Source organism: Halichoerus grypus, chromosome 14 (genome assembly GCF_964656455.1).
Source record: "Halichoerus grypus chromosome 14, mHalGry1.hap1.1, whole genome shotgun sequence".
Classification (NCBI taxonomy): domain Eukaryota; kingdom Metazoa; phylum Chordata; class Mammalia; order Carnivora; family Phocidae; genus Halichoerus; species Halichoerus grypus.
Window position 1 is genome coordinate 41,752,703 of NC_135725.1, and position 20,896 is coordinate 41,773,598.

At 40.1% G+C, this 20,896-nt stretch overlaps 1 protein-coding gene across 5 annotated transcripts in view; it reads right to left on the reverse strand.

Moving 5' to 3' along the window:
- The window catches only part of FREM1 (FRAS1 related extracellular matrix 1), a 168,451-nt gene that overhangs the window by 80,372 nt on the left and 67,183 nt on the right, over positions 1 to 20,896 (reverse strand). For 4 of the 5 annotated variants that reach the window (XR_013443592.1, XM_078061208.1, XM_078061203.1 and 1 more), the window contains exons 14-18: positions 18,734 to 18,942; positions 15,921 to 16,014; positions 12,392 to 12,644; positions 7,609 to 7,803; positions 6,341 to 6,526 (exon numbers count right to left, since the gene is read on the reverse strand). Coding sequence is in view for 4 of the 5 variants with exons in the window: in XM_078061208.1 (XP_077917334.1) it covers positions 6,341 to 6,526; positions 7,609 to 7,803; positions 12,392 to 12,644; positions 15,921 to 16,014; positions 18,734 to 18,942 (937 nt within the window). In the remaining variant the exon portion in view is untranslated. Of the gene's footprint in view, positions 1 to 6,340; positions 6,527 to 7,608; positions 7,804 to 12,391; positions 12,645 to 15,920; positions 16,015 to 18,733; positions 18,943 to 19,646; positions 19,987 to 20,896 lie in introns of those variants that run through there. The other variant, XM_078061205.1, reaches the window with a different exon arrangement.

Below are 20,896 nucleotides of genomic sequence, written 5' to 3' on the forward strand. Positions count from 1 at the left end.
GTTTTTGTGCCAGTACCATACTGTCTTGATGATGACAGTTTTGTAATAGAGCTGGAAATCCGGAATTGTGATGCCACCAGCTTTGCTTTTCGTTTTCAACATTCCTCTGGCTCTTCGGGGTCTTTTCTGGTTCCATACAAATTTTAGGATTATTTGTTCCATTTCTTTGAAAAAAGTGAATGGTATTTTGATGGGGATTGCACTGAATGTGTAGATGGCTCTAGGTAGCATTGACATCTTCACAATATTTGTTCTTCCAATCCATGAGCATGGAACGTTTTTCCATTTCTTTGTGTCTTCCTCCATTTCTTTCAGGAGTATTTTATAGTTTTCTGAGTACAGATCCTTTGCCTCTTTGGTTAGATTTATTCCTAGGTATCTTATGGTTTTGGATGCAAGTGTCAATGGGATCGACTCCTTAATTTCTCTTCTGTCTTGTTGTTGGTGTATAGGAATGCCACTGATTTCTGTGCACTGATTTTATATCCTGCCACTTTACTGAATTCCTGTATGAGTTCCAGCAGTTTTGGGGTGGAGTCTTTTGGGTTTTCCACATAAAGTATCGTATCATCTGCAAAGAGTGAGAGTTTGACTTCTTCTTTGCCGATTTGGATGCCTTTGATTTCTTTTTGTTGTCTGATTGCTGTGGCTAGGACTTCTAATACTATGTTGAATAGCAGTGGTGATAGTGGACATCCCTGCCGCATTCCTGACCTTAGGGGGAAAGCTCTCAGTTTTTCCCCATTGAGAATGATATTTGCTGTAGGTTTTTCATAGATGGCTTTTATGATATTGAGGTATGTACCCTCTATCCCTATACTCTGAAGAGTTTTGATCAAGAAAAGATGCTGTACTTTGTCAAATGCTTTTTCTGCATCTATTGAGAGGATCCTATGATTCTTGTTCTTTCTTTTGTTAATGTATTGTATCACATTGATTGATTTGCGGATGTTGAACCAACCTTGCAGCCCAGGGATAAATCCCACTTGCTCATGGTGAATAATCCTTTTAATGTACTGTTGGATCTTATTGGCTAGTATTTTGGTGAGAATTTTTGCATCCATGTTCATCAAGGATATTGGTCTGTAATTCTCCTTTTTGATGGGGTCTTTGTCTGGTTTGGGGATCAAGATAATGGTGGCCTCCTAAAACGAGTTTGGAAGTTTTCCTTCCATTTCTATTTTTTGGAACAGTTTCAGAAGAATAGGTATTAATTCTTCTTTAAATGTTTGGTAGAATTCCCCTGGGAAGCCATCTGGCCCTGGGCCCTTGTTTGTTGGGAGATTTTTGATGACTGCTTCAATTTCCTTAGTGGTTATAGGTCTGTTCAGGTTTTCTATTTCTTCCTGGTTCAGTTTTGGTAGTTGATACATCTCTAGGCATGCATCCATTTCTTCCAGGTTATCTAATTTGCTGGCATAGAGTTGCTCATAATATGTTCTTATAATTGTTTGTATTTCTTTGGTGTTGGTTGTGATCTCTCCTCTTTCATTCATGATTTTGTTGATTTGGGTCCCTTTTCTTTTCTTTTTGATAAGTCTGGCCAGGGGTTTATCAATCTTGTTAATTCTTTCAAAGAACCAGCTCCCAGTTTCGTTGATCTGTTCTCCTGTTCTTTTGGTTTCTATTTCATTGATTTCTGCTCTGATCTTTATTATTTCTCTTCTCCTGCTGGGTTTAGGCTTTATTTGCTGTTCTTTCTCCAGCTCCTTCAGGTGTAGGGTTAGGTTGTATACTTGAGACCTTTCTTGTTTCTTGAGAAAGGCTTGTATTGCTATATACTTTCCTCTTAGGACTGCCTTTGCTGCATCCCAAAGATTTTGAACACTTGTGTTTTCATTTTCATTGGTTTCCATGAAGTTTTTTAATTCTTCTTTAATTTCCTTGTTGACCCATTCATTCTTTAGTAGGATGCTCTTTAGCCTCCATGTATTTGAGTTCTTTCCAACTTTCCTCTTGTGATTGAGTTCTAGTTTCAAAGCATTGTGGTCTGAAAATATGCAGGGAATGATCCCAATCTTTTGGTACCGGTTGAGACCTGATTTATGACCTAGGATGTGATCGATTCTGGAGAATGTTCCATGGGCACTAGAGAAGAATGTATATTCCGTTGTTTTGGGATGGAATGTTCTGAATATGTCTGTGAAGTCCATTTGGTCCAGTGTGTCATTTAAAGTCTTTATTTCCTTGTTGATCTTTTGCTTAGATGATCTGTCCATTTCAGTGAGGGGGGTGTTAAAGTCCCCCACTATTATTGTATTGTTGTTAATGTGTTTCTTTGCTTTTGTTATTAATTGCCTTATATAATTGGCTGCTCCCATGTTACGGGCATAGATATATACAATTGTTAGATCTTCTTGTTGGATAGACCTTTTGAGTAGGATATAGTGTCCTTCCTCATCTCTTATTAGTCTTTGGTTTAAAATCTAATTTGTCTGATATAAGGATTGCCACCCCAGCTTTCTTTTGGTGTCCATTAGCATGGTAAATGGTTTTCCACCCCCTCACTTTCAATCTGGGGGTGTCTTTGGGTCTAAAATGAGTCTCTTGCAGACAGCATATCGATGGGTCTTGTTTTTTAATCCAATCTGATAGCCTGTGTCTTTTGATTGGGGCATTTAGCCCATTTACATTCAGGGTAACTATTGAAAGATAGGAATTTAGTGCCATTGTATTGCCTGTAAGGTGACTGTTACTGTATATTGTCTGTGTTCCTTTCTGGTCTATGTTGCTTTTAGGCTCTCTCTTTGCTTAGAGGACCCCTTTCAAGATTTCTTGTAGGGCTGGTTTTGTGTTTGCAAATTCCTTTAGTTTTTGTTTGTCCTGGAAGCTTTTTATCAACTCCTTCTATTTTCAATGACAGCCTAGCTGGATATTGTATTCTTGGCTGCATATTTTTCTCATGTAGTGCTCTGAATATATCATGCCAGTCCTTTCTGGCCTGCCAGGTCTCTGTGGATAGGTCTGTTGCCAATCTAATGTTTCTACCATTGTAGGTTACAGATCTCTTCTCCCGAGCTGCTTTCAGGATTTTCTCTTTGTCTCTGAGACTCGTAAGTTTTACTATTAGATGTTGGGGTGTTGACCTATTTTTATTGATTTTGAGAGGGGTTGTCTGTGCTTCCTGGATTTTGACGCCTGTTTCCTTCCCCACATTAGGGAAGTTCTCTGCTATAATTTGCTCCATTATACCTTCTGCCCCTCTCTCTCTTTCTTCTTCTTCTGGGATCCCAATTATTCTAATGTTGTTTCGTCTTATGGTATCGCTTATCTCTTGAATTCTGCCCTCGTGATCCAGTAGTTGTTTATCTTTTTCTCAGCTTCTTTATTTTACATCATTTGGTCTTCTATATCACTGATTCTCTCTTCTGCCTCATTTATCCTAGCAGTTTGCACCACCATTTTTTATTGCACCTCATTAATAGCCTTTTTGATTTCGACTTGGTTAGATTTTAGTTCTTTTATTTCTCCAGAAAGGGTTTCTCCAATAACTTTCCACGCTTTTTTCAAGCCCAGCTAGTATCTTTAAAGTGATGATTCTGAACTCTAGATCCGACATCATACTAATGTCCGTATTGAGTAGGTCCCTGGCAGTCGGTAGTACCTCTTGTTCTTTTTGTTGAGGTGATTTTTTCCGTCTTGTCATTTTGTCCAGAGGAGAATAGATTAATGAGAGAACAAAATGCTAACAGGGTAACAATGTCCCCAGAAAATATACTCTAAACAAATCAGAAAAGACCTGAAGCTGGGGGAAAAGAAAGGGAAAGAAAGAAAAAAGAAAAAGAAGAAAAAGAAAAAGATAAAAACAATCAAAAACAGAACAAAACAAAAAAAACAGAATATGATCAAATAGGATCAGGCTGGTGCATAGATCAGTGCCACACACTAGATTTTGGGTGTATTTTGGTCTGTTAGAAGAAAGTGCCTCCCAAAATTTTAAAGAAAGAAAAACTTACATATGTCCAAAAATAAGGGTTGTTATGATGAAGGGATGGAATATGACTGTAAAGATGATAATTATAAAAAATTTTATAAAAGGAATTGATAAGAAGTTGTTTGAAAAAAGAAAGAAGAGGATTTTTAAAAAAAGAAAAAAAAAAGGGAGAGAATGTGATCAGGCAGGAGAGTAGAAAAAACCATACACTAGAGATTTAGGGTATATTATCTGTTAGAAGAAACTATCTCAAAATTTTAAAGAGAGAACAGCTTATATATATATATGCCAAAAATAAGGGTAACTACTATGAAGGAATAGAATATGACTCTAAAAATGAAAAATAAAAATGTTTTTTAAAAAAGGGATTGATAAGATGTTGGTTGAAAAAGGGAAAAAGAAAAATTCAAAAAAAAAAAAAGACAGTTAAAAAAAATTAACTTTGAAAGACTAAAGAATCATGGGGAAAAAGCCATGAATTCTATGTGCATTATTCCCCTAGTGCTGGAGTTCTGCCGTTCTCCTTGATTAGTAAACTTGGTCTTGGCTGGCTGTTCTCGCTGATCTTCTGGGGAGGGGCCTGTTGCCGTGGTTCCCAAATGTCTTTGCTGGAGGTGGAATTGCCCCGCCTTTGCCCGGTCCGGGCTAAGTCATCTTTTCGGATTTGCTCTCGGGAGCTTTTGTTCCCTGCAAGCTTTCCGTTCGGCTTTGGAGGCGGAGAGTGAAAATGGCAGCCTCCCAATCTCTGTCCCAGAGGAGCCGAGAACTCAGGTCCCACTCCTCAGTGCGCCCCCAGAGAAAAGCAGTCAGTCACTCCCCTCTCCCTGGTCTCCGGCCACACTCCGTGCTCACCCGGCCTGTGACCGCACGTTTCTATCTCTGGCACCCAACTCGGTGTGGAGTCTCCAAACCCAGCCGATTCGTGCGGTGCACTCCCGCGCTGCTCCTCCCAGGGGAGGAAGGGGAGTCTCCCCGGATCTGCCACTTGTTGGGTCCCTGCTGGAGGAGCAGTAGCCCGACTGTGCCCCAGATCACGGTCTATGACAACCCCAAGCTGAGAGCCTGCGCCCTGGCTCTGTCTCTGCAGCCGGCTTCCCTGCTCCGATACCTGGGAGCTGTGCCACACTCAGGCACCCCCGGTCTTTCTGTGACCCCGAGGGTCCTGAGACCACACTGTCCCACGAGGGTTCCACCCCCCGCTTAGCCACTGGAGCGACGTCCCTCAGCAGAGCAGACTTCTAAAAGTTCCGATTTTGGGCTCCGCGGCTCTATCACTTGCCAGAAGCGGCCGACGGAGGCCCCTCCCCCGCCGTCTATCCTCCTGAATATCGCCTCGGATTCACTTCTCCGCACGTCCTACCTTCCAGAAAGTGGTCACTTTTCTGTTCAGAGAGTTGTTGCTATTCTTTTCTTCGATCTCCTGTTGAGTTCGTAGGTGTTCAGAATGGTTTGATCCCTATCCAGCTGAATTCCTGGGACCAGACGAAATCCAGGTCTCCTACTCCTCTGCCATCTTGCTCCGCCGCCCAACCAATTAATCTTAAACCTTTAAACTGGTTATGCCCCAAAAGGTGCTTAAAGAATCATCTAGTTCATTTATTTCTAAGGTGTTGTCTTTGAATAAATAAATAAAGTGTTGTATTTGAATAATTTTGATTTGGGTGTCTGTTTTTGTTTCAGTTGTTATTGCCTGAAATACAAGAGCTATTTAAATATCTGAGATAGGGGCGCCTGGGTGGCTCAGTCGTTAAGCGTCTGCCTTCGGCTGAGGTCATGAAACCAGGGTCCTGGGATCGAGCCCTGCATTGGGCTCCCTGCTCAGCAGGAAGCCTGCTTCTCCCTCTCCCACTCCCCCTGCTTGTGTTCCCTCTCTCGCTGTGTCTCTGTCAAATAAATACAATCTTTAAAAATAAATAAATAAATAAATAAATAAATATCTGAGATACATTTTGGTTCCAAAATTTAAAGTCATCACCTTCAACATTTCAGGTTCTCTCTGTTACACCCATGATACACATCCTAATCTTTTCTGCCAATGTCTGTTAAAAGTGCTAAAAGATTAAGAGAAGGAGATCTATAAGCTCCCACCAGGTTTATTCTATCACAGTATTCTGTGTTGCTCTGAAGGTCTTTTAAAACATTCTTTCTTACACATTTATTCTTATGGTTTTCATAAGTGAAATTTCCATTTAGTTTGAAGTAAACTCCCATACGTGGGGCAATTCAAAATAGAAAATTAAAATGAGAAACAATAATACTCAAAAGTATCCACTATAATAATAATTCCTTGAGTGTACACAGTGCTTTGAACATTTTTGAGGTTGCTACTCAGTCATTCAGCATGATCTGGCCAGTCAGATCCATAGACAGAGGCGAGTTATCACCGATCATGAAGCCATGACTTACCTATGCTTATGCCCATATTGCTTTTTTCAAAACCTGCAGAAGGAAGCGTGTTTTCAAGGTAGCCAAACTGGGGAGGAGAAACCAAAACAAATTCCAAGTCATCTGCTGCAGTGTCAGGATCAGTGGCGGACAAATGGTTAATGGTAACGGCTGCAGAGAAACCCTCATCTACCACGAACATGGTACCTGCATGCAAACAGCAACGCAATTATGACTTAGCGTGAAATCCTCTAATCAGAATAGTGAAGACAAAAGGGAGTGATTGCAATTCCAATTCAGAGAAGCCTCCCATATGCAAATATACTTCCATGGGAGATGTTCATTTCCTTTGGCATAATTTCTCCTTACAGTGAAAATATTCAGGGGTAATGGGTGGAATTTAATTTGACTTGTGGAATTATATTTTTTTTCTTGTACAAGCAAGCCAGACAATAATGGAAAGACAGCAGAAATACTAAATGCTCTAGCACAGCCCTTTAGTCATTCTCAAGGAACTCTGATTTCCCTTGTGTCTCTATAGAAGTGACAAATGAAAATAAGAATTGCCAAACTGTTTTAATGATAAGCCACTAAATGTAGTTTATGTACTTTTCAAGATCAGTTGTTACCTCTGTTTGTCAGAGCGTTAATTGCCTGTGAGCTATTATGAATTGCTCATAACGAACATTTTTTCATGCCTTGGTGCTTAATTATTCTGCAGGGATAATGTTTCCTTTCCAGAACATTGCTTGGGAGATAGTTTGCAAATTACAATAACATCCATACATATGCTTCTATTTTTTTTCTAAGAGACAGAACATATACATAATGCCTATTAAGCGATGACTTTCTAAAAAGCAAATAAGATTAAATGTATATAAATGGTCTCTCTGGTATTTTCATTCTGCTCTAATAGAAATTATTATGGATAAAATAAATTACTCTCTCTCTCCAGCAGGCAAATGATATTTTCCCACATGAAATAGAACCAGAATATTTGAGGATTCCAATGTTGTCCTCATCCCAACACACACACACTCATCACTTGCAAACACACTTGCATTCTCTCTCCATACAGAATTACCCACATTTTTAAACCAATAAATTCTTTTGCCTTGTAATCTTTTATAAATATGGAGTTTTCCACAAGTCGTGTGGAGGCAATTCTCGCAGGCAATTCTGTATGGTAGTTTTCCATTTTAACTATAATTCAAGTGCATTATTTCACTAACCCACAGGTATGACACGAGATGAGATAATGGAACTGTAATAGAAAAAAACATTGTCACCTATTGCAATTGAAGGTGATTGGTTGTCCACTGGATGTACCGTGATATTGAGGTCATACACTGGAAAGGACTCATGAAGAGGAACAGATGGATGAGGCCCATTGTAGCAACAGCCATTCACAGAAGGGCCAGCTTCTCCATCCGAAACCACCAATGTAATGGTATCAAAACAAGGCACCAGGCCAATCTCACCACCTGGAAGACACAACTATAGCTGAAACCTGACTTTTTAAAAATACAGAATACTAAGATGAAATCTACCTGCACCTCTTCTATGAGCAAGAGCGGCGAGGAAAGGATCTTAGGTGGCTAACATGTAAAACTCAGTTTGATCACTATGGAAGGAAACAGTCATGAAAATAATGACAAAATGCTTGCCCATCTGTTGCCCCTGGTGAAATCCTTGACGGCCATCTCTCACCATATGGAGGGGCAAAAGGGGCTAACAAGGGTCTGACAGTTCACAAATGAACAAGGGAGAGGCACAAAGCTTGACTAGTGATGGTTTCATTCTTCCTGCCTCATTATTTAGTGTTAGGACCAACCTCAGGGAGAGCAGAAGGCACCCTTGTCCTTCCAACTGCATTGTCTTCCCATTTACATTAACTACCTTAAATGAACAACCATCAACCACACCACCACAGTGAGGAGAAACAGAAGAAGCTGGGGAGGTGAAATAGAAAGACGAGCCACATTTTTGTCATTCATTTCAATATTTTCCTCGTTATATAATAGCCAACGTTAGCAAAATAGCAACAGGACATGGGGGAAAAGTGGCATTTACTTTCGTTTTCCTTTTACTCTTTAGGGCTATGCATATGGGATTTAATATGGCCCCAACTGAAGCAGTGAGAGGAAGAAGGAAAAAAATGTCAGATTAGACAGTTTATCAGCAAACTGGCCGATCTGCTCTTGGGTTACTAACAGCACGGAGGTAGGTCCACTATCCAGAGGACATAAAAGTTCTGCAGATGTGCTTCTGGTAATTCTCATGCATCATCTTGAAAGCACCAAGAGGGAAGCAATTTTGTTTGAGTTTTGATGAGACAAGAGCACAAAAGATCAGGGAAGTCATCTCTTTTCACAAGACTCGTTGGTCAAATGTACACAGTACTGTGCTTGGTATTATTCTACCCACTTAAGGACAAGAAAATCAAGAGATGATATAACTGAGCAGTCAAATGATTGAAGAATGAGAAAACTGGGCTCTTAAGAAAAAATAAAGTTGATGTGGAGAGAATTAGAATTAAATAATCAGCCTTTAACTTTAGGAGCAGTAAAAAATAAGATGCCTCTTACCTATTCATATTGATAAAAAATAAATTGGCATAAAGCTCATTTATTCCTCATTCACTTGATAAATATATATTATTTCATGGCTCCTATGTGATCATTAGTGTTCTGGGTGCTCCAGCAGAGAATCAGGCAGACATTATGAAAGCGTCAAAAGACAGTTCAAAAGAATGCCAAATGCCAAAAGACCTATTATGTATCAGGCACGGACACAATCTAATGGTCGAGAAATAAACGCAGTTTGGTTAGAATATCACAGGTGTGTGTATGTACTAAGACAAACCATATGAAACTGCCACCATTAAGTCATTATTTTACCAGTTAAATGGAAAATTCATATATCTCAGCCTGAATATGCACAAGGGGCTGAGGGTGAAGAAAGATGAAAGTTTTGGCGGACAGGGGCATGGGGGCAGGGCACACATGGCAGAGAGAGTCAGAGAAGCCTTTCCAGATGTCTCTGCTTGCTTTACACTGAGCATTAAATGATGAGTAGTTTACCAGGCAGATGAGGCAGAGAACTGGGACGGAGGAAGGAGGACCTGCGTGGAGAGGGAGCCAAGAAGAGAAGTGGAAAAATCATTCCAGGAAGAGTAGACAGCTTTTTTAAAGAAAAAAAAAAAAAAAGCAAACATAGTATCTTCTGTAACTATAATTTTAATATAATGGAAGCATTACATTTACAGAAAAGCTGGAAAACCAGGCTGAACATGTAGTCACAAAAAAGCCTACAACATCAGCGGAGAATTCTCTACCTTGAATGGAGCAGGTCTAAGGATATGATTTATACTTAAAACTGTTAACCACAGCATTGTTTTACAAAGTTTTTTTGAATGACTTCATGCTTAATGTTGGGAGAAGAGCAGGTTAATAATGTCATTTTACATCATAAAATATTATTTGATTTTTAAAACTTACATTTACAATAATTTTGTAACATTTAACAACTAATCAACGTTTTAGCTGATAATCTCAATGAAAAAAGTAATCAACAAAACTGCACATACAACATGATCGGCAACTATGTAAAAAATCATGATTAGAAGAAAGAACACAGGGGCATCTGGGTGGCTCAGTCAGTTAAGCATCTGCCTTCGGCTCAGGTCATGATCCTGGAGTCCTGGGATCAAGCCCCACGTCGGGCTCCCTGCTCAGCAGGGAGTCTGCTTGTTCCTCTCCCTTTCCTCTCCACAACCCCCCACCTCATGTTCTCTCTCTCTCTCCCTCCCTCACTCTCTCTCTCTCTCTCAAATAAATAAATAAATAAATAAATAAATAAATCTTTTTTTAAAAAACGAAGGAAAAGTACTACAATACTGAAATGTTAAGAGTGACCATTTTTGAGAGGTAAGTAGGTGATTTTTCAAAATTTCATTATGCTTTCCACACTTTCCAAGTTTTTTTCTTTTTTGAAATGGGCAGGTAGTTTTATTTTTATCATCACAAAATTATCCTCAGGTGGCCTTTATAATCAACAGACAGAGGCAAGAGCAGAGCCATTGAAACTTCGGGTCTTGTAGTACTGTGATTCTTTATACTCTCTCCCACACAGTGCTAAACAACTACCAATTGAGTCATTGGGAGAATGTTACCAGGAAACCTATCATTCAAATAACAAACCATCTTTCGAATTGGCAGTGTTTCTGCTAATTTAGTAACACAACAACAACAATAAAATACCCATCTATCTGAAGTAATTTGCCTCATGTCCTTCTAGGTCTTATGAAAAAAAAAAAATGAGTTCACGCTTCCTCATGCGGCTATCACACCAAAGGGATTTATAAAGATGTACACCTGTTGTTTAGCACTTGGAGCAAGGCACTGGGAGAGGAGACAGCTTCGTCTCACCCCTAATGTATCTATGCTGCACCAGCCCACCCCACATGTGAAAATTATGTAAAAACCCACAGACCAATAGTCATTGGGCTGTGGCCCCTTTTCTGCTAGTCTATCTGAGATCTATTGCAGAAATCAAAATGAAGCACCTAGATGTGGACTCTTGAGGGACATCGAGCAGGTGGACTCTGCTCCCTAGGCCAGGAAAATAAGCAGTAAAACCCTTCCTAAGACTAAACACACTTAAGAAGATAAGGAGATACCATTTTTTTAAAAAAAGATGTCCGGCGGAGTGATTAAAATGTGCCCTACTAACTAATTGACTGTAAAACAACTGGTATCCTAATAAATCATCATTTTCCAAAGTACATATAAAAATGCTATTTCACAATATCTCCCCCACCCCTGTTTCCAAATTCATCCTTCACTACCTCAATCCCCCCACCCTGGGATCCCTCTCCCACTCGCTGCTTGTATTCTCCCTGTGTTCTCAAATAAGACAGTGATTTGAATTTTGGTACCTCTTATTCCCCGCACCCTCACCTGGCCTTCTATACCCCATCCTGCTTCCCACGGAATCTACAGATGAGAGCGGCATGTGGATGAGGACACATGAAATTGTAATTGAGTAGCAATAAAAGGGGGTTAGGGAAGTACACAGTATTATTGCTGAGGAAGTGCACTCAAACCAGAGATCAGAAGATGTGCAAGGGGCAATGATCGATGAGGTACTGATATGGGACACTGTCCTCTTTGCATGTGAGGGGGTCCGTCTATCCATTTACATTAAAAGTCCTTCACAGCTGAGTCTGGATTGTACTCCTCTGCAGCCCACAATGCCCAGTACTCTCTCTTGCAGATAACAGATGTTGAATTAATATTTTCCTTATTCGAACATTTTACATGGGGAACAAATGCCATTTGGGTAACAATATAATGTGATTTCAGAAATGAAAGAACGAAGCTAATAAACAAGCGTTTACTGTATCGCTAATCTGTGTCCACCGCTGACTATTGCTGTGGGCATTACACAAAACATAAGATATCACCTTTGCTTTTCAGGAACTCAAAAGGCAGACAAGTTACTTCTTAGGAGCTAGCTGGTGATTGAGTAAACTTTTTTTTTTATTTTTATTAAGTAATCTCTGTACCCAACATGGGGCTCGAACTCATGACCCCAAGAACAAGAGTCGCATGCTCTACCAACTGAGCCAGTCAAGTGCCCCTTAAAATTAATATTATAATTATCGTAGGGTGCTTACTTCAGGCATTTCTGCTATGATGTATGGATCCCAAAGCTGTGATGGTCAAATAAAGTCTTCTTCAAATTGACCAAAAAGGAATGCAGACAACCCAGGGTGAATTAAAGGTCTAAGGGGGAAGCATCGGAAACAAAGCAGCAATAATACGTGCTCCTTCTCCATTCTGAAATTCATTACATTACTGAGATCAGAAATCCTTCTAAATATGGTGATTATACTTACAAAAGGGGATACAGACTGCTGCTTCTGCTGCGCTTCTGTTGCTTTTTTTTTTAAAAGAAGCAAGCATTAAGACTGTTCGATTAGCAGAGCGCCCAGCAAGGAGTGGGGTTACGACTCTGTGGTGGTGCTTGCATCCGCCCACTCACACTGGTCGCCGTGTGATGACTCACCCATGTGTTTGTATGTCACAGCCCCTGAGATGACATCTCCCTGAGAGAACTGATCCACTGTGACTCCAGCTTTCCTCACCACGCCATGCTGAGGCTCTCGAGCGATCACAAACATCAGCTTCAAGTCATCACTGTCCACATCAGTAGCCAAGATGTATTCAGAGGTGATGACCACCTCTTCGCCCTCTGAGCAATGCATCATGGGGATGAGGTCAGCCTTTAGGATTGGTGGCTCATCATTTACAGGGAACACCTAGGGGAAAAAAATGCATGTTTTCAAGAAAAAAGAAAGCAATGACAAATTGCCCAACTGGTAAACCATAGCTCATCATTGGAATGACAGGCATTTTCGATCTTCCAGACACAAGAAACAATAGCCATGGAATTTGGCCAAGCAGGCTGTATCTTTTCCCCATAGGAACCATCTCGTAAGAAATGGCCAACATGAGAGACATTTGAGGTAGGAATGGAAGAGTATGGTTATGGTTTGGGACTCAAAGCTCTCATTTGTTTCTAGAGAGACAAAATATAAACGTAATACAAAGCAGTCTTCACTAAAGTCCCTATCCTCCTTCGTTATATTCACACATATTCCAGAGGAAATCTGGTCCTTGTGGTCTGATGCATTTATATTTACCACATCCGAGTTATTTATATTTCAAATTATTTGGTGATTACAAAGCTTTCATCGACCCTCAACTTCCTGCCACTCAGGAAGTTTCTCCAAACTTACAATAAGCAGCAGCTTATTTCAAACATTTTAAGTTACCTCTGAAACTCTATAACCATTAAATCAATCCCAGGCTTCAACTTGACAAAACATTTTTCTCTCATTGTCATGAAAATAAAGCTCTAAGTAGAAAGGGAAAAAAGAGCAATATGGGTCCACTCTGGCTCTCCGAATCTAACAGGAGGATGCAGACACTTGAAAAGGCAAGTCTTTTATTGTTTTTTAATTTTTAAAAAAGATTTATTTATTTATTTGAGAAAGAGAGAGAGAGAACGCAAGCAGGGGGAAGGGCAGAGGTGGTCACACAACAAAGGGAGAGAGAATCCCAAGCAGACTCCACACTGAGTGTGGAGCCCCACTCGGGGCTCAATCTCACGACCCTGAGGTCCTGACCTGAGCTGAAATCAAGAGTCGGGGGCGGAACCAACTGAGCCACCCAGGTGCCCCAAAAAGGCAAGTCTTTTAAATCGGAATGAAAGACATTCTGCCTCTGAGGTCCCAGTCGCAACTTGGTGTGTGTGCTACACGTTTAGTTATCAAGTCCGGCCTGTGGATACTCTCAACCCCACATTTCCTGCCCCCTTGCTTCAGCCACGGGGGTCTTTTTAAAATGTGGTTTTCATAACTCTGGTTTCTCTTCAGATCATGTAAATGTTTCACCTTTTAAAATGTGGCTTTCATCAAGTCACTGCCTTATGCAGACCTTCAGCGTCTTCCTAGCGCTGCTCCAAGGATGTCTTAGGCCTCCTTTCATGCAATAGGGTGCCTCTGTCACCCCACTGCCTTTTCACCAGAAGACACTGAGTTCCTCTCACGTCCGATCTTTGCCCCATCTCTGCATGTTCTCTATGCCCCGTGGCTCTGTAGGGTCAGCCCTCAGCTCTTGGCCCGGCTACTCTCTCCTGCAGATTACACGTGGATTCTTCAGGGAAAACTTCTTTGACAACTCAGACTCATTAGGGACTTCTACCGTTTACTCTCTTTTAGCACCCCATTTATTTGTAGAACACAGCCACATTTTAACTAATCAATTATTTCCGTGAGAATCTATTTAATGTCTGCCTTCATCCCCTGCCTATAATCTCTAACAGAACAGAGACTTTCTTTGTCATGTTCATCATCATATCCCAAGCATCTAGCACAGGAACTGGCCTATAGAAGGCACTTTTTAAATATTTATGGAGTAAATAAATGAATGAAGGTAAATATGTATATATGATCTGGATACCCTGCTATTTAAACAGGCTAACAACTCTACAACAAATATACATGAAATTATTTTCATATTTTCCTTTAAAGGGTAGAGGGATGGGGTAATAGAAACTCAGATTTATTTATTTAATCAAAGGTAAAAAAAAAAAAAAGTATGCCATACTCTGTTCTATTTTCTATTGGCTTATTAGGAAACAATATCTTTGTTCAAGTCCTCTGAGTGGATTCATTAAAGACCCTCTTTATCACTGTTCTTGACTCTATTTGATGAATGTCACCAATACATCCATGTATTACAAAATACAAAATAGCCTCAGCTTTCAAATGGATAATAAAGTCCAAAGGCAACAGAATTTAAAACATTCCTCCTGGATAGAAAACAATCACACATAATTGTCCAAAAATTACCTGTACTTCTGGTTGGCTTCCAAGGGCCATGCCCTTTTATCTAAAAAGTAACAACAAACAGACTGTTTACACAGTCAAATGATTGATTTGGGGCAAGTCATGGAAACTTCTTGAACCTGTTTTCTTGCCTATAAAATGGAGCTAATTCCTTCTCCTCTACTGCCCTGTGCCAGAGATAATTCCTTCTACTTCTTAAAAATACTAGATGGATGTAATCATTCTTAATTATTAACCATAAAAATGTCACACAAACACATTATTATCACTAATTATAATTTCATATCACAAAGATCTGACAAAATTCAAACAGAAATAGAATTTGGCAGATAAAAGTAAGAGGAGCACAATAATTCTTTCTGCAGACCTTCCTTTGTTACTAACTATAAATACCTGCAAATCCTGTGAGTTTTTTTTTACTGAAGTGAAAGTTTTTTTCACTGAAGTGGTCACATAACAGAGAAACTCAGGGGTTCCCATCAACCTTAACGTGCAGATTTTTTTCAACATTTGTCAAAAGGGAGAATGTAATCATTTCTAATAGATCTCAGAAAGGAGTGTATAGGACAGGAACTCATAAAGGGGCACCACACACATAAAGACATGGCTTCTTCCACACAAGAGGGAAAAGCCCAGTGATGCTAGCTGCTAAATAAATATTTCAGAGTGTTACAGCTCAAAAATATTAGAATCAATTTACACACAGAACCAATTGGTTTTTAAATTAAGTATCTGGGTTTGAGGTTCGAGTGGTTTAATCTTTAAATGGATTAGAAAGAGAAACCAGCATGCCCATTTCACCAATATAACTTTGCTGTCTATTGCCTGTCCTGAGACCTTCAGACATAGCAGGTATGCTCTTGAAGTCCACATGTTTCAAGTTCTATCAGGAACTCTTAAAAGGCTTCCAAAGCAGGAGCCTAGGTGGCTCAGTCGGTTGAGCGTCCAACTCTTGATTTCAGCTCAGGTCTTGATCTCAGGGTCGTGGGATCGAGCCCCACAACAGGCTCTGCACTGAGCATGGAACCTGCTTAAGATTCTCTCCCTCTCCCTCTGCCCGTCCCCACCCCACTTACGTGCTCTCTCTCCCTCTCTCTCTCTCATTTTCAAAAAAAAAAAAAAAAGGCTTCCAAACCAGATGCTTTATTTCTGTATGAACGAGGGAGGAAACTTTCTACCCACCTCAACATGTAGAACAAATTCTGCTGAATTCGTGCCATCTGTGACCTCCAAGAATATGTCATCCTGAAGTCTCTCAGATCCATCATGCTGATACCTGTGGGGATGATATTTGCCACTAGCCCCTCAAGGCCACTGTGACAGTAGATGTCTGACTCAAAAGCTCCTCCATGGCTTTGGCCACATGGTCAATAAATGAATAACAAAAAAAACATAATCATGAAGTCACATACTTCAATACTCAAGTGTCCCTGAATGTAAAAAATTTGCTCCACCCTGGAAAAATGTGTTGTATGCATTCATAATCTGTCCCTCAATCCAAAATCAGTCCTTCAAGTTGCCACTGTGGCAATGGGAACCAGTTGGTGTAGTTCTGCTTACTTACGTAACACAAGGCTGGGGCCAGGGGGTGATTGAGACAGACAGTAGACAGGTAAAAGTGGGACACTGTGAATCTTGATGAGTCCCCTCCTCCCTTACTTTTAAGCCTAATCTTTCTGCTTGTGTTTTTGATCTATTCAGCTCTTCTCTAAAACTCTGATCTATGAATTACTTATTGCCTCTCTCCTGCCATTTACCCTCTTCTTTTTACTAGCTCTCTTTCACTCAACCTATAAAGATTTTCGAATCTCTCCAGACTTAAAAATATTTTTCCTTGATTTAGCTTTGGCCCTACTTTCCTTTAATTTTCAGTCAAGTTTTATAACAGAACTGTCTAATTCAAGACTTTTCATCTACTCTCCAACCACTGTAGTGATACGTGGCAAGTTCTAAAAAGCTGTTGAATTGAGCCAAATTTTTAGCTTATTGATGATTTGTTCAAGATAGGAAATAAGCCCTAGGAAATAAAATTAAAAGTTACATAAAAATAGTATATTGAGGGGCGCCTGGGTGGCTCAGTTGGTTGAGCATCCAACTCTTGGTTTCGGCTCCAGTCATGATCTCAGGGTCCTGGGATCAAGCCCTTGATTTGGGCTCACACTCAGGGGGGAGTCTGTTTGAGATTCTCTACCCCACCCACCGTCACCCTGCTCATGCGCTCTCTCTCTCTCAAATAAATAAATCTAAAAAAAAAAGTATATCAAACATATATAAAACTTACATATGAAAAAATCCCAGGGCTAAAAGGTATTTTACTCAGAACTAGGCTCACCCATACACTGGGTAGGGACTCAGGTTTGGGATTCCATTCCAATGGTGAAGAAGGTCCACCTCCCAACCCCAGTATCCCTCCCACACTGCCTCCTATCCTCCCTGATATTTTCATCAAAAATAGGTATGTGGTAATGTACTAATCCTATCTTACCATGCTAATACCTCTAAAAGGGCCAAGTGGAATCTAGGAGTACATATCCAAAGGCATGGCTATGGAATCAAACAGAATTTTCAAAACCAGACTCCTCCACATACTGGCTGAGTGACTTCAACCTCTTAGTTTCTTCAACTATAACATGAGAATACAACCATCTACCTTGTCAGGCTTGATTACTATAAAGATTAAAATGGGGGGGGGAACATAATGGCAAGTCTATTGAAGAGTCCTTGAATTATATGCGCTGGCAGATACTAGTACTTTTTTTTTCTATCCATCATTCACTCCCTAGTAAGAATTACCTAAACAGAGCTCTTGTTCTAACATGTAACTAAGAACTGAGAACCCTAAAAAGAAGGAAATTTTAATGAGAATAGGAGTGAGTAGTGAAAAAAGGTCAAGATATTGGAGACCATGAATAAACTTAACTAACTAAATTTCAGATGAAATTGATCTTCCTATGCACATCCAAGCTCCTAGTCAACTTTCAAGTGTGGAATTAAGCATTTGATGTCTAATACCTTCTGAAAGGTCAAAATTCCCATTTACAATTTGAACTTATAAATAATAAGTCAACTAGTATATCTGTCTACCTGATCTGTGCTTTTGAGTACCTTGCATTGCTTTACAGAGAAGGCATTTTATGAAATTCTGTAATTTTGCAGTTATAGAACTGCAGTAGGTAGAAGAAATGAAAGACCTCAAGGTGAGGGGAACTGCTATAAGACCTTGAGAAATGAATTGCTCTCTCTCTGACTGTCAGAAAACCAAGTACTACTCCATACTCTACCTTCCCAGCCTACCCTAAATATTTGCCTACAAGTCCCTTCCCAGTAGAATGGAATAAAAATTTACATTAAAGATACTGATCAGGGGCCCCTGGGTGGCTCAGTCGTTAAGCGTCTGCCTTCGGCTCAGGTCATGATCCCGGGGTCCTGGGATCGAGCCCCACATCGGGCTCCCTGCTCCTCAGGAAGCTTTCTTCTCCCTCTCCCTCTGCATCCCCCTGCTTGTGTTCCTGCTCTCACTATCTCTCTCTGTCAAATAAATAAAAAAAATCTTTAAAAATAAATAAATAAATAAAGATACTGATCAACAGAATTTTATCCCAGAGTTTCCACGGTTGTGAAATTGGCTCTTCTTAAAGCCAAGTTCAACTATATAGGTTAGCCATATAGATTATTTCAGTCTATATCTAGTTTGGCTACTATCTCTTGTGATATGTACAGTTGCAGCAAATTTAATATTCACGGTAATTAATTTCTGTTGTTCAAATATCCAAAAAGTCATTCCCACTGGTACAAGCAAGCCAGATGGAAAGAAAATGTCTGGAGGGAAATTAAAAGTTTGTCATTTCTAATTTTCAACTGACCCTTGAAAGTATTAATTGGCATGCTGGCACCGCTGAAAAAGTTGAACAAACTTCTTTCTCTTACTCTGCCTCACAAATGATCCAGATGAAGGCCAAAGCATATCAAAAAAGAAATCCAGGAAATGTTCTAACCTAACTTTTAAGGCACGGAGGTCTCCCCAAGAAAATGTGCCTCCTGTGTTTAGAGGAAATCCATCCAGCTCCACCCTTCCACACTGAGGCAGTCTTTGTAGGGAGAGGCAGATGTTGTCCAGTTTGGTATCCATATCAGAAACCAGAACGTTCTCTGTGCTGATGACACATTGACCTCCCTCAGTCACTCTCAGGGGATTGGTAAACACCTAAAAAGAAGGAAGAAAACATTCAAAGTCTTGTTCCATGAACTATCCCTGAAGACCAAGCTCATTAAATAAATAGAAAACTTCTAGTACCACCTTCACATGCATGTCAATTAATTTTTTAAGGATGTGGTAAAAGGGACAAGTTCATAGCTGAACCTTCTGGCTGAGAAATATTTTTTACTAAACATTTCCAATTCTAAGCATTGAGGTATACAAAGAAGCAAGGCGGATTCATAACCGTGAAAGTATCTACGTTTCATTTACCTCAGACCCCCTTATAGTGGAAACAGCAACCAAACTAGTTCCTATTGGTGCTAAATAAAGAAAATAGTAACATCCATCATCATGTCCACACCCACCATTGCTGGATACATATACACCTTCACCTAGACAACGAACAACAATTATATCAAATTCCCCTAGAGGAAAGAATCCATCCCTTTTTTTCACCCTAAAAATTCTTAAAGATTTGGGAAATTGTTTGGAGCTTCTAAGTGTCAATTATAATGAGTATTTTACAGATGGAAGTAGAGCAGAAGACTGGAGATTGAAGATTCCACAAGAAATATTTTATTCAAACATCAGACAAATAATTAAGCTATAAAGATAACTTTTGATGACCGAAAAACCCACTGCTCAACCAACAATTCATTTGAAAGTAAAAAGCAAGTAAGAAGGGCTTGGGATATTTTATTGCTACATTGGGACTTGGCAAGAAGTGTTCTATGGTCAAATAAGGCTTGAGAACAGTCATGTACAATATCTTCACCTTGGAGATTTATAAGGCGTGTAAGTATATTCAGCGTTCTGAGGTCCTGCAGTAGAAACATTGGTGAACTTTGTTTAGCCTATCATTCTCCCAAATTCATATTATTACACAGAAGTAAAAGCAAGCAGATAGAGTTAGGGTACCAATCATGGGCTCTGAAGGTCCCCTTGCAAAAGGTCTGAGGTGAGTGCCTCACCCATGTGAGGATACAGCATTCTTGAAGGAAGAAGCCACACTCTTCAGACCAGCTGCCACTCCCAGAAAGGAGAATGTTCCTGAGGAAAAAGTTGGGCGGGGGGGGGGGGGGGGTAGGAGATAGGCAGAAGAAACGGAAGTGAGCAAGGAGAAGTCACAGTCTCCACTCAGAGCCGTGCTCTATCCTCCTGCCCACCAGGGCGCAGCTGCCCCAAGGCAGCCCCCCTGGGTCATGGGAATTTCGAGACCAACCACCCTGAGACACTTGCCTTCTAGTCTTCAATAAACTACCTCTACTAGCAAAGGAAAACATAAAACAAGACTTCTCTTCTCTCCCTACAATGACTCTCACCCCCATCCTTCCCACATGCCTTATTCCTACATTTTTATTGTTTGTAGGAGAAAGAAAGAAAGAATATTCCTATTAAAAGAGGAGCATTATTTTTGAAACAAGGTCCATATCTGCTAGCCTCATTGATTTCCAAGTTGCATCAATTAATACCTCGAGTTGCTAATGTTTCAAGGGATATACTCTGCTATACTCTGGGGTTTAAAAATGTATATGCATTTTAGGGCAGCTTTCAAAAAATAAAAGCATAAGGCTAATTTGCCCCAACTCATTTCATCACTAACTTTTCAGTCTCTGTCCAAACCTAGTACTTAGGTTTTGGGGCCTTCCCGTGAGCATCATATTAAGATCACCTCATGGTTATTACTCAACTCAGATATCTGTGGGTATTTCACGCCAGGAAACCACTCACGTGACTGGTTTCACTAGAGCTACTCATTTTTTAATTTTATTTTTAATGTTCTCAGTTCTCTAAGGTATGATTTCATTTGTCCCATACAGTATAGGAAAAAGAAGCCACTATGCCACGTTAGCCCTGAGTCCTTATAACTATTCCATCTACCTTCAGATGAGAGAGGTAACTGTTCACTTCACCATTTCTAGTTTTCTCGTTTTCTCCACAGATCATTTTTCTCTAGCAA